Source organism: Scatophagus argus, chromosome 4, assembly GCF_020382885.2.
Source record: "Scatophagus argus isolate fScaArg1 chromosome 4, fScaArg1.pri, whole genome shotgun sequence".
Classification (NCBI taxonomy): domain Eukaryota; kingdom Metazoa; phylum Chordata; class Actinopteri; family Scatophagidae; genus Scatophagus; species Scatophagus argus.
Genome location: NC_058496.1, coordinates 6,073,080 through 6,086,870, shown reverse-complemented (window position 1 = coordinate 6,086,870; position 13,791 = coordinate 6,073,080). Strand labels below are relative to the sequence as shown.

Below are 13,791 nucleotides of genomic sequence, written 5' to 3'. Positions count from 1 at the left end.
GGTCAAAGAAGGTGCGAGCACAGAAACAGGAAGCTAGAACACGGAGCGCTCCATTAGCTTTGTGTTTATTAACTGTTTTCATACACTGCACATAACAGTAACATTGTTAAATACTGTAATGGAAGTGTTTACAATACAACAAAATCATTAAAAAAAAAAAAGAAAGAAAAATCAAAGAAAAACAAGTACCACCCGTGACTAAATGTAAAAAAAGCAGAACATCATAGACAGCAAACGCTCTTCAAATAAACTAAATTATAAAGATGGCAATAAATACACACTTTTTTAACGTCTCTGTACTTAAGGCATACTCTAATTGCAAATAATCAACTGATTCAAGGGAGGGAGAGAATCATGAGTGGACAGGATATTAGTGCTCCAAGTCAACGGTCCTTCATGTTGCAGTTACAAAACAATTTCCAACCATTAGTAAAAGGAGACAAATAGATGCCATCCTACTTTTTCCACTGGCGCTGTATGTCGGTGTGCATGCATGCGCATTTGTGTGTGATCAGTGGTGTGAAAACAGAAATGGGAATGGAGTGTCTAGTGACAGTCAGGTTCTCTGACACTAGTGTGTATGTGTGTCGGAGGGGGGTAACACAACAGCGTGTGCACCACCGTCCCTTTGGCCTCGATACTATGTGAATCATGAGGGTCGGTGCAACGATATGTGATCTTCCCTTTTGACACAGTTCATTTCAGATAAGACACTGTCACTGCTATGCAGGAAAGAGTACACAGCTATGGGCCAAAAAAACAAAAAAAAACATGTGCAAATTCAAAACAGTACAAGTCAAGCTAGCGCCACAACAGTAGCATGTGATTGCACAAAAGAAACGGGGCAACAATCAAATGTGCAACAAGCTACTTGCACATCATTTTCCATTCAGTGACTCAGTTCAGTGCTCTTCATGCAGATCCTTCCTCAGCCATTCATGTTCGTACACTTAGTGTGTGAAAGGTGTTGTGGATGAGTGCAAGAAACTGGCCTGTGCTACATTACAACCCTGTACAGTACCATGAATACAGTATCAGATATCCTCGTTTTGTGGTACCACGACTATCATACGTGCTTCTAAAATATCATCTCCATATCAACACAATCATTCAGATCCCTCAGGTTTAAAAAAAGAGTTTGCTTTTGGATAAAAACTTAAATAAAAAAAGAAAAAAACAGAAAAATGCAAAAATGCAACCCACAATTCAGCCAAGCAGAACAGCTGAGTCAGCAGTTATGATAATGTTATTCTTCAGGGAAATGGAAATCACTTTACAGCATCAACTGGCCTTTTGTTCTCTGTCTGCCAACATCAGTGTGTTATGTTACATCATGTTTCACCAGGAGAAGGGCTCTCAAACACAACTGCACGTCCTACCATAGGAGGAAACCACCACTTTCACTCTTATTTTAAATACATATTGAATATTCTCACGTGTGTTCCTTCTTCTAGATTTTAAACCAAACTTTCTATATGTTAATTTGATTATTTCTCTTTGTCATTATCGTCATAGCACTTAGACTGTCATTACAATACTCTACCAATGCTTCACTGTCGCCACTCTGGCGGCGAAGTAAACTCACAGCAGATGAAGACTGGGGAGGTTATATTGTGTGGAAGGGTGGGGGAGGGGCAGAAGGCCAGTGGGGCGGGGTTACTGTATTTGACAGGTGGTGGAGGAGGTTGCCTGGCAGCACATGCAGGTCGGGTTGACTGACTTGGGAGGGATCAGATCCAGGTCCTCATCATCTGGGATCTCGTCGAGGCGGTAACCATCTTTCAGTAGCTGGATGTTCAGATCCTGGTTGATTTGCTGAAGAAGGGAGGATAGACACTGGAGTTTGACAGGTTGGAGCAACATTTCCCAAATCTCAAAGCTGCGACTGCAGAGCCTTTGCTGAAGTGGTTACGGAGGTAGTCGTCATAAGCTACTCAATCTACATGCGGTGTGTTAGATTTTTATATGTTTAATTTCTCTGTGCTGATTGTCTGCTTCCATGTCTGCCTTGTGTTGCCAGTAAATACACAACACCCAGTGGGAAGCGCTAAAGAGTGTCGCCAATGTGGGAATTGGCCTGGTGCGCTACCAGTCAATGAAGGATGAAAAGTAGCAAAAACGAAACTTTTAAGGGCTCTGCTGAAATTCAGGTCTCAAATTCGCCCCATACCAACCGTGTTTTATCAAATCTGGTACCAGTTTTAGACCTGAACTCTACAAGTGCAATCCTGTTGGTGTTACAACTGGCGAGCTCACATGGCTAAAAGCCAAACGCACTGTGGCACACTTTGAGAGAGCTTAAAGAAACCATCTGACCTTTTGGGGACTGTGCTTGATCAGTTTCTGTAAGAGAGTCAGATGAGAAGGTTGACACCGCTAACATGTCTGCACCATAAATACGAAGCTACAGCAAGCGGCTTTTAGCTTAGCACAAAGGCTGAAAGCAGGAGGGCACCAGCTAGCCTGGTTCACTCCAAACTCAAACTCACTAAATAACATGTCATATCTCGAGTGCTTCTGTCCAAAAACAGAAAAATATTTAGAAGGATTCACTGATTTGCAGGGCTTTTTGCCAATAAACACATCTTTTCTCCAACTTTATCAGATACAGATAATCTACAATGTAGAAATGTCTGGATTGTTTTGTCTTCATGACTCAGACTTGGTAAGATTTACTGTGGTAACCATGGCAAACTGAGCTAAGGCACTTTCACAGATGGCTGTTGGGATCACCACTTTGAGCTTTGCCTGAACGAGATGACGACTGTCCTGGTGTGATTTGTTTTTAGCGACACAATGTCTTTGTTTGCATGTAAAACAGAAGCAATGCCTCGATTCAAAATGACAGAATTTAGCATTTTATGTATTAACTGTGCACTCTACTGCAGATAAACTGTATTGTATAAACCATAGTTCCTAACTTTGTTAAGCTACAGTACAATCCTACTGTCGCTGCAGTGTATTTCTTACTCCTAACTTATTGTTGTCAACTAAAGAGGAGACAGGCTAAACGGGTTGCAACATTTACTGCTTATTAACTCATTACTTCTGACAACATGGTGGCCAATACCCACAATATATAAACAAGTCTGGCCTTGTCAGGCAGAAAATAGCAGTGGAGGGTGGGAACGAGGATTCCTCTGGGGACTAAATGCGATTATGTGTCTGTGATTTGCACTTATATTGGCAGCAGCCTTGAAAACAGGATTTTACAGCAGCAGGCACCCAGGGATGGCATTTCATTTGCTTCCCGCTTTGTGTCCCATGCACATTAGTGTGCAGGTGCGTCTGCAATGTAATCGCGCGCTTGTAGTGAGCGCACACATCTACGGAATAAACATGGATGAGCATGATGGATATAAATGGGTTTGCTTCTAGACTGGCTTATAAAAACCCAACTCTTGGCCTCTTGACAACAAGAGAAAATGGAGGAAAGAAAGCAAAAGAGTGAAGAAGTAGACATTTGCTCTGTCACATATCTCACCTCAGCAGAGGAGTATCCCGACGATGAGTATCTAGACATGTCAAAATCATCATCACTGAAACGAACCAAATAAAAAAAGGACAGGTTAGCTTATTATTCATACGTTTGCCATGTTTATGGGGCGAAGAAGTGTATTAATGTGTGTGTGTGTTCACCTGTCTGTGTCGAGGGCCACCAAAGGTTTCTCATCTGGGCTCTGGTCTAAAGAGGAATAGCCTTTATTGGGTACTACCAACCTGTATGTGTGTGGGGGGAGACAGAGAAGAGAGAAGAAATGATCAGAGGAGCAGAAAAAAGGGTGTAACAGAATATGACAGGAAGGGACGAGGAGGAGGAGGAGGAGGAGGATGGGTTAAAACAGGGGAAAATACACTCACAAACAGGAAGAGGTGAGTAAGAACAAGACTGGCAGAGATGCTGAAAGAAAACGAAGTTTGGCCTGGAGGCAGCATCACAGCTGAGCTACAGTAACAACAGAAGCATGAAAGGGTCTAATTTCTAACTCAGACGTCTTACAAGCCCTAAATCAATAAAACTATTCTCCAGTCTGACTCACTGACAGACAGGGAAAATGACAGGAGAATAAAATCCATTTTGTCAAGCCTCTGAAAGAATGTTTTTGATCTCACATATAGAATCTACAAATAGTACACTATGAGGAAAGCCACACACACAATTAGTGGACATTTTTTAATTGCTGATACTGCGTGCAAACCTAATGCTGAAATTAAAATACACCTGATTTCAAGTGGTTTTGTTTTGTGGCATTTGTATGCTGATTATCTGGCATTTTGAGATAATCTGCATCAGTTTATCGAGGCTGATAAACAACAACAACAACAACAACAAAAAAGAGGTCTGCAGGCACATCTGCAGGCACATCTGCAGGCAGCCTTGTCAGTGTGGCTGCTGTGGAACAATGTTAGCACTCCCACATGTGAGTTTTCCTGTATGCAGTCTGCTGTCAGTAGTTAATCACAACAGTGTGATACAACAAGGACTAAAATTGAGTCCATTACCGAAACAAAAGGCAATTTAATTACTGTAATCTATCAGAACTAACAGAAGAGGGACAAAGCCGAGAACCACAGCGTTCTTACCGTGTTCTGGCCATGACATTGTTCTTCTTAGGCTGCTGGTTGACTGGACTTCCTACAGTGTTGCTGTTCTTCAATGAGCCCTTTCTGGCCAACTCTCTCTGTTTCTCTGCACGAAAAACACACACACACACACACAACGGAGTACAGACACACACTGGATTAGCTAATAATCTGCTGATTTAAGCGCTGACAACCTTCACTTGCAAGTCATTTTGTCAATGCATCACTACAACGGTGCAAACTCTGTGGACGTCTCCTTGTTGCAAGTTGTTTACTTTAAAAAAAAATACAAAAAAAGGCACCAAGATTTGACAAAAAGAAACCAGTACATTTATGCACATGATCATTGAGAAGCTTGTGACCATCTATAGGCTTCTGCAGCACAGCGCATGACATCAGGCTGGATCAGTTTCTGTTCTCTGTTACTCAGCGATCAGCTGACCAGGAAGTGCTGATCACTGCTGTTGAAATGGGGTCGGGGGAGGGGGGTTTGATGTATTCAGAAACATCAAACTCATGTGACATCAAATCCTGTCGCCTCGTTTGATTCACGTCGCTGATAAGCTAACAAGTGACGAAACTAATGCTATTAGTCTTGTCTGAGGCAGCAATGAGCTAAAATAAAATAAATCAGCGACACGAGAAAATGTCTAATTTAGTTTGTGTCACCCCTTAATGGCTTTACATGTTTAATCCGGAGAAGAGTTTTTAAAAGCCATCAAATGGAGATTAGAGTCTTTTCCATCTCAAGGTCACAAAGCCAAAGGTACCAGATTAACAAGAATGAAATTTTAATAATATGAAGAGACTGTTGAACAGTGTTGACATGTCTCAAAAACACAAAACCACTAAGAATAAACGGACTAACATAACTGTGGTCTCACTTTCAGCATGCAGGACGGATGTCGAATGAAATCAGATTCTGCAATGGCTGTGGCTGTGCTGCACATCTGAGTGCTGGAGTGAATCCTTTTCAATATTCTCGGTTCCTAAAGGCTTTGGCGAAGACATTAATACAGTAGGAGTAAAGAAAAAAAGAAAATAAATTGGTGCTGCCGCTCACCACTGGACTCTGTCCAAGGTGCTGAAATGAGCCTTTAAGGACTGTGGCATTTCATAAACACAAGAGACTCCCAGACATTAAACAGGCCAGAGCGGTTAAAATCTTTTGCCATGGAATTTCATAAACCAAACAATAAAATTTCTTAGAGATGAAACACTTAGTCTGTTAATTGACAGCAACTTGATTCTCTGTTTAAGTTACTTTTCAAACAAAACGCCAAAGCCGTGCTACTTTTTCATGTGGGTGTAAATTTAATCCCTTCTGGCGTAGAGCTGAAGAAGCTTTCTGGATGAGAGTTGAAAGGCCTTCAAGAACCGAAAAGATGCCCTTTTGCCTTCGCTTCTAGCACTTCAACATTCTCGGTTTGCCTTGTGAAATCACAGGCTGACACATGGCCTACAAGTACTGCAGCTCTTACTCACCTATTTTAATCTGCAGGGGTGAGGGCTTGTAGTTGATAGTTACAGGTTCCCCCTCTCTGGTGTCTGAATCCGCCTCTGAGGCCGTGGACGACGCCGGGTCCTGGAGACGGCACGGACAGAAAGATAAGCAGAAATGTGCATCACAGAGGTGCTGATGAATATTTAATGCCCCTTTTTTAATGCACAATAGACCTTACTATGCCCAGACAATGTGAATTAAACAGTTCATAAATAGATAAAACACGTAAAGAAGAGTCCTTGTCTAAAGAGCATCAGTGTATGAACCATTATAAGGATAGCTGAAAATATTTAGACCTTCATACATGTGACTGTGAAGAACTGGAAAACATGAAGCAAACCCGGTTGTGTCAGAGGTTCCTCTAACTGGTCAAAACAGCAATTACTCTCTCATTTGAACACCTTTCACAGGAAAGCAAAACATTGTGTAACATATTTTTCAGGTTGCTCTGGGATCTTCTGGGAGGCTCCTCTAAGTCCCTGGATCCTAGTTTAGTAAACACTCCTAAAAAAATCACATCTTATATCCACAGGGCAAAGATATGGAGGAGAAAGACAGACGCTATCAATCAGTGGTCACATGAGAAATGAATGGAAGTCCAGAGGACGCCCGCGGATAAGCAGGTCAGACTGATTAGGGTCTAGTCTGGCTGACGAGCGTCCCCGGCCGTGGGCAGCAGAGGCCGCCCTGCAGGCTGCAGTAACCCAGGGCCCCGCTACAGGCCACGGAGCGCACCGCCAAATCATTCACACTGATGCTTTTTTATTCTTTATTTTATTTTTTTATCATGAGATACTGGTGTGACGGATACACAGGCACAAATCGCCAGTAGAGACTAACCACCGATCACGTCACGGCGTCGAAGCCGGAGCAACTTGCTGCATGGATGCTGAGGATGTAGCAGCAGTGTTGGGATGGGATGCTTGTTTTCGCCAGACATGACGGACGCTGCTCACTACGCAGCAGACCGGACGCTGCTTGCATTACACAACACCAAAAAAAGGCCAGCCTACGAGTTAAATCAATAATCCTCTGACATCTCATTTTAACATTTTACTGCTGCCGGGAGAAAAAAAAACTTGCCGAAAATGCTCTATTGGCACATCAGCCGATATTACGCCTGGCAGGTGATGGATGAGTCGGAGCACAACATTACGAACGGCAGGCCTCCCGGACAAAACATCCTGGTACAATAACGATATCTAAAATAACAAAACAAGTCCAAACACACTGAGTGATTATCTCAGCTCTGACTTACCAGCGGCTGCATCTCAGCCTGCATCTCCGCCTCCTGCACGGCGCTCGGCACTTGAAATCTGTCTATTTCTTCCATCATTTTGGCGACGCGCCTCTTTCCTCCTTTCTCCCCGGAACTGGCTGTTGGCAGCTGGTCGTGTCGACGACTTATCGCCGTGACTGTGAGCGATGTCAGATTTCTAACAGTCTCTGTTACTCTCCGGCGGCGAGCTTCATCCCAGCAGGCAGTATGTCGACGGTGGTGTGACCAGTTGGGTGACGGTGACTCCACCACCCACTTCCGGGTAGGGTATCCCAAGCTAGGGTTCGGGGACCCGCAAGGGGCCTTCAGAGGAGGACCTAGCTGGTCCCCAGTGAAGTGGATAATACATGAATGTGAGTGTAATTTAGTTTGAAGACATGATGTGAGTACCCCGCCTTTCGCCCGTAGTCAGCTGGGACAGGCTCCAGCTCCCCCGCGCGGTATAGAAAATGGATGGATGGATGGATGGACATGATGTGAGGGAATCACTATGATATCATTAAGACTATTTAAAGTTTGAATACGGAGTTTCTCTCAAAGTAAACCAGAAAGACTCAAACCAAATTAAAGTGGATCAGTGAAGCCTGGTGAGCAACCATCTCACTTACTATCTGTACTTAAAGGAGCCTCTTTTCTGGCTCTCTTGGCGTGAAATGCAAAGTTAAAGTTCAAAGTATTCTGACTGGGGCGTTTTCTGCTGCATAATGAGTGCCACACTTCAGTACTTTTACTCTAATAAAACTCACAGGGAGCATTTTTACGTTGTAGTATTGCATTTACTTGTGTAGCGGTGCTGAAAAGTTCTTCCACTGCTAAACTACAGCTCATCCTGGAGCCTGGAGCTGTGAAACAACTTCCACCCCAGGTAACAATTACCTTCTACACTGTGGTTCTGCAATCAGTTAATGTAAATTACAAAAGAAAATCAAACACAGTTATATGACTCTAACTAATATTGGATATCCACACATTTATGATGGTGAGAAGAACGAAAAGTTGCTCCCGTCATGGCAACTTTAAACAAACATCATCATCATCATCATCGTCATCATGGAGCACATTCATTATGCGTTCTCGAGACAATAACAACCTCTGGCTAATGACAGAAGAACATCCACCAAGATGTGACTCGCTGAAAGTCACTGACACGTCCGACTGCTCACTGCCCTTACCTGGAAACACCAGCAGAGGGCAGCAACAGCACGCTGTGCATGTCCTGAGCAGCCATCAGACAACCAGGCCAAACACAGGCGGATACCAACTTGAGCCAGCAGGTGGCAGTCTAATTCCACAGGAGAGGGAAGGACACAGGATGGATGGAGGATGAATGACAATGAGTTGTAGGGAGGGTCAAGTAGGTCATTGTGTTTCAGTCTGCTAAATGCAAACACTTGGAGGTCCATACGTCTGCTCATGCATATGCATCAGATATGATTACAGCAGCAAACCTGCGGGTTCAGCTTTATGCAGTTTTCTCAGTCCTGCTCCACGTCTCACACACACTGTTTTTCCTGCCATGTCTGGCATACTGATGCTTTTCTTCTCCCACCATCATTATTTCAGTTTGTTTCGCGCTGTAATTGGACCTCTGTTGACATAATAAACATTCATACTGAATAAATTATGCTGAATTACAATGAGTTGTGATATCAGAGTCCCACTGTTGTCAAAATCCATTTAATGACTGTCTGTGTGCGCGTAATTATTATGGGTGTTCAGGACTCTATAGGGGTCCTGTTATGAAGAACTGATGAAGTGTGATTAGAATTTTATCATTAATTATTCATACACGAGGACAGTAAGGTATGAGCACACACACACACACAAACACACACACACACATATCCCGTCTCTGCACATTTTTGCATCACTCTGGAAATAAGGTACCTGCACAGTACTCAATATACTGCATTAACTCATACTTAACCTCAGACAGATTCACATGCTGGATCTCTCTATTTCACACACACACACACACACACACACACACACACACACACACACAAGAAAAGCTTTATTTTGAAGCCCCTAAATTAAATGATGGATTACACAAAATCCAGATATTAAAACAAATCACGCACATTTTTTGGAGCATGTAGTGTCCAAAACATAGATTAACATTTGATCCCTTGGTATTTGTGCAACAATACACACATACAAATGCGCGCGCACGCACACACACACACACACACACACACACAGATTGACACAAACAGTAGCCGTGACTCAGTCTGGGCTGATGTGGGTTATGCAACCCCTCCAGCGGTGCAGATGGAGCCGCAGATTACTGGCCTCTTGTACATTTATTAGTAATCTCCCTGTCTGTAATATTTGTCCTGATCATTATATAACACCACAATGAGGTCACTGACCCTCTTCCATCTCAACTACCATCGGACAACCCGGGAAATTGCTTTGCTGCAGGGAAATGCACTCCCTGATATGGAGGGCTGGAGCGAGTGATGCAGAGTTGATGTCTGTCTGATCTCAACTGGATGAACTCGCAGTAAACAACAAATCTGAGGTGGAGGCATCAATGGAAGCGTGATGGGCAGGAGAACAGATGGATAATCGATGCTTAGTCAATGCTTTCTTCCACTCAGGGAAGATCTCACTTGCGAGACAGGGGAGGCTAGTGCAGCCGTTCAAAAATCGCTCCGAGTCACACATCCAAACAGCTCACTGTGGAGTCGAACACTGGATGTGCGCTGGCCAGTTTGCACGGGTCTGGCACTGGTCTGGTTAGATGGGAATAAAGGAACAAATAAGAGGATGACAGCCAAAGACAGAGAGAGAAACTGGCAGGCAGATAAATAGAAGGGAAGCAGGTAAACAGCAGACAGCTGTAGATCACTTTCAAATCAGCGGCTCAACAAAGGCCCAAACCATCTGCCTCGTACGTGTTACCACTGTTTTACACACATGCATACATGTATTCGTACTTCCACACACATATCAGACACACACCTGATACATCTCTACTGTAAACAAATAATAATGCACAATTCTTTATCTCATCTCATATCTGTGATAAATCCAGGACTCAGATAAAGCTGACTGTTGACCACCAACAGGATGTGGGTCACTGTGGAGGTCAGTACATTCCACACTGACAACTTCAGCGCAGGAGGCTGAAGTCAGTTGTTAATTTAATTCAAGCTCTTATGTTTAAAAAAACTGGCAGGACATTAACACTAATGCACATCAAAGAGGCCTGCCAGTATTGATCATAGCTCACATTAGTAAAAAAAATTACCGTGTGTCAAGAAAAGGTCAATGGTCATCTGTAGCACAGTGAAATCAATAACTATTCTGTAAAGTTTAGAGCTGAAACAAATTTTTCAACTGATTATTTAATCCATAAAAAATTTGAAAAAAAAAATGACCACTGGAAGTTCTAGTCCGAAATTATTCAATTCGTGATGACATGAAGGACTGCACTGCAGGCATGACATACCAAATGTCTTAAATTAATTTTATTTCAATTAAACAGCTAGTTATTTCAGCACAAATTATTGTTGATCATTATACATATATATACATTATATATACCATGTAAGTTACACAGAAAATTATCCCATAAATTAAGTAGAACAGAAAGTGCTGCACAGAAAATCAAATCATCACGTGTTTTTTCTCATATCTTGACCTCTTCCATCTTTTAGACAGTAGTCATACTGCTGCAGTACACTGACTACAACACAATACAAAATTCACTCTGTGAACGCTGTGACACTGTGAGTGTTCAGTCTGTCATTTCGGGTGAAGGCTGTCTAGAAATATCTTATTCACTCTTTACAGCAACTCACAAAATGAAAGAGAGGCACACCAGGACACGGGTAACATTTTTCTCTTAATCCCAGGGGAGTCTGATTGGTGGAAGCGGAGACTTGTGTGCCAAATCAGGAGACTGTCAAACAGGGGCCTCGAGGCTCCCACTCTGTAAACAACACATCAAAGCACACTTCTTCCCCAGCACCTTATCCCCCCCACCAAAACATCTGCCCTTTATCTCCGTCTGTCTCCCTCTCCGAACTGTCTTGACTCATACGCACTTTCTCCAGCAGCATCTCCCTCCTTGTGGATTCTTTCAGGCTTTTGGTTTCTACCTGCCGTGTGTCTGCAGCTCTGTTGTTGCCATCATTAGCGCTGCAGCTGGCAAACGTCGAGCTGCTTGTGAGCGACAGAGCTGCTGTTTCTCTTTACCTTCAACGTGTCACTGTGACTCTCAACCGAACCTGTCACCCCGTGCTTCTCTGTTACAATCCGTTGTGTTTTTGCTGTTTCTTCTCCACATGCTGCCACTTATCTCAGATGGGTGGATGAAAAAGGATGGCATAGTGGAGGAGATCATGGTCTGCCTGTGCAGAGCAAAGCAAACAGACTGACAGATGGACAGTCCCAGCGACGCATAGCAGAGATAAGAGGATTGGGCCGGCTTGTCGTTGTTGTTGCTGGTGGTCTTGTCACAACTCTTAGCGCAGTTAGCTCACTCTGAGCTCCACTGAATGGCACAGATGAGCGGGGAGTGGGGGGAGAAAACAAAAGAAGTTACTGAGTGGAAATAATGAAAAGAATGGTTGAAGGGAAACACAGAATGAAGAGTCCAGCAGGTCTTCTCACACTCTGTAACTTCTGTTTGAGCTCTGCTTGAGTGAGCTGAAAGTTGAAAATTCTCTACACCTCGAGTCTGTGCCTTGGATTCATCATCAGGCTGCAGTCAGCAGGTACTTCTGCTCAGCCTTCTTCTGGCCCGGCCCAGCTGTGAAAACTGGCACTTTCTCTTGGTGTGAAGGAACCTTACAGGCCTTGTAGAGGATGGCAAAGAGGATGAGGATGAGGACGCCCACCGCAGAGTTACAAACGATGGCCACAATGGCCCATACAGACAGACCCATCCTCAGATCATGCTCCATGGTCGACTGCACGGGAGCCTCCAGATGCAATGTGGTCACATCAGAATCCAGAGTTTGGTCTGAGGCTGGTCTGCAAGCGGTGCCACGCTGGTCACTTCAGCTCCACAGACTCTCCCTGAAAGGAAAGAAAATGCATTACATGAATGCTGAATTTATTTACCCAGCACTTGTACACACACCCCATGCTCTCTCTCTCTCTCTCTCTCTCTCTCACACACACACACACACACACACATACACACCTGCTGGCAGATATGACCACAGTTAACCTTCCTGTCACGTGGGCCTCCTGAGACTACTAGTGAGGTCACCTCAGTAAAGATTACGTTCTCTGAGACAAGCTAGTCACTAGTTCAAGGTGGCTTTATCCCTGTAGACGCTATATATGGAACAAGCTGCGTACATCCAGTCCCTGCACGACGAAAGGGCTGCTGCAGTATCAAATACAGAATATTACAAGAGTTTCTAATGAAGCCACACCATGGAGTGTTATTATAATGTCTCAGTAATGTACGAGAAAAGTATCAGACAGGTGTAGAGGCAAATTTGTTTTCGAGACTTTGCTAAGTATCATAGTCTGTGGCCGATAGCAGAGTATTACAGGACAAGGAAGCGCCTTTCGCCTGAGACTTTTGTTTCTTCTTTTTTTAACTCTTGTTTCCTTTACACAGGCAGAGAGCGATGGAGTTATTAAAATGATAAAGAAGGTGCCAGCAAGCACTTTCTCTCGCTGAATTATTTTGAATGAGTTTCAGCGGTAATGTGTTTTCAGACGGGCCACGTGGAAATATAGTTGCCAGTTTTGTGGTTGATATTAAATGGGTCACTGAAGTGTACTGGTGTGTGCGTGTGTGTGTGTGTGTGTGTGTTTGGGGGAGGGGATAGACAGAGAAAGAGTGAGGGAGAGAAGTCGGTTCAAGCATGAGTTGGTGAGTGTTTATATTTTCGTTCTCAGAGTTTAAGAGATAAAAAACTTGAGCTCGGCTCCTCACTTCTGTACTTCTCCCTTCCCTCTAATGCATTTCTAATGAGACTACATATTTCCTCCTCTCTCCAACTGAGGGCAATGCTGCAACAGCCCACACTTGCTTTTGAGAACTAATTTCAAAGTTATCCTTCCCGTTATAGTTATTTTATGACTGAGACAAATAAAGATGGATAGCTCCTCGTCAGAGGAGGTGGCAGTGATGCATTTGGTCTGCTTCCCAAAACATGAAGTCGGTCTCTGCTTGTACCAGATGGGTCCCTCTTAGGATGCTGGTGGCATCACTGTGGGGAGAATTACCCTCATAATCACCAGCTGGGATTATTGTCAGTAGAACTGCCCTCATTGCCATGGAGAATATTTCCAAAACATCCCGAGGAAGTTTTTCTCAGAAATCAGGTGACACTAAATGTGCCGTATCTGGTTTGCAATTTCAATTAGAGCAAAAGTGAGGAATGTGGAGGCTGTTAGATGACAGAGAAGAGTTAGAACGTGTGTGTTTGTGTGCCATATCATATCATTC

General features: G+C 43.6%; 1 protein-coding gene across 1 annotated transcript; it reads right to left on the bottom strand.

Moving 5' to 3' along the window:
• Positions 1-48: 48 nt before the first annotated feature.
• On the bottom strand, positions 49-7,724 carry fam219ab (family with sequence similarity 219 member Ab). Its single transcript, XM_046387104.1, has 6 exons — positions 7,347-7,724; positions 6,070-6,169; positions 4,585-4,690; positions 3,640-3,720; positions 3,485-3,539; positions 49-1,815 (listed from the first exon to the last, which is right to left on the bottom strand). Exons 1-6 carry the CDS (start codon positions 7,422-7,424, stop codon positions 1,657-1,659), a joined length of 579 nt encoding a protein of 192 aa, XP_046243060.1. The 5' UTR covers positions 7,425-7,724; the 3' UTR covers positions 49-1,656.
• Between the last annotated feature and the right edge of the window lie 6,067 nt (positions 7,725-13,791).

Coding starts and splice junctions, on each gene's coding strand:
- fam219ab (XM_046387104.1), bottom strand. CDS start 7,424: ATGATGGAAGAAATAGACAGATTTCAAGTGCCGAGCGCCGTGCAGGAG. Junction 4,691..6,069: donor ACCCCTGCAGATTAAAATAG/GTGAGTAAGAGC, acceptor TTTTTCGTGCAG/AGAAACAGAGAGAGTTGGCC. Junction 3,721..4,584: donor AATGTCATGGCCAGAACACG/GTAAGAACGCTG, acceptor ACACACATACAG/GTTGGTAGTACCCAATAAAG.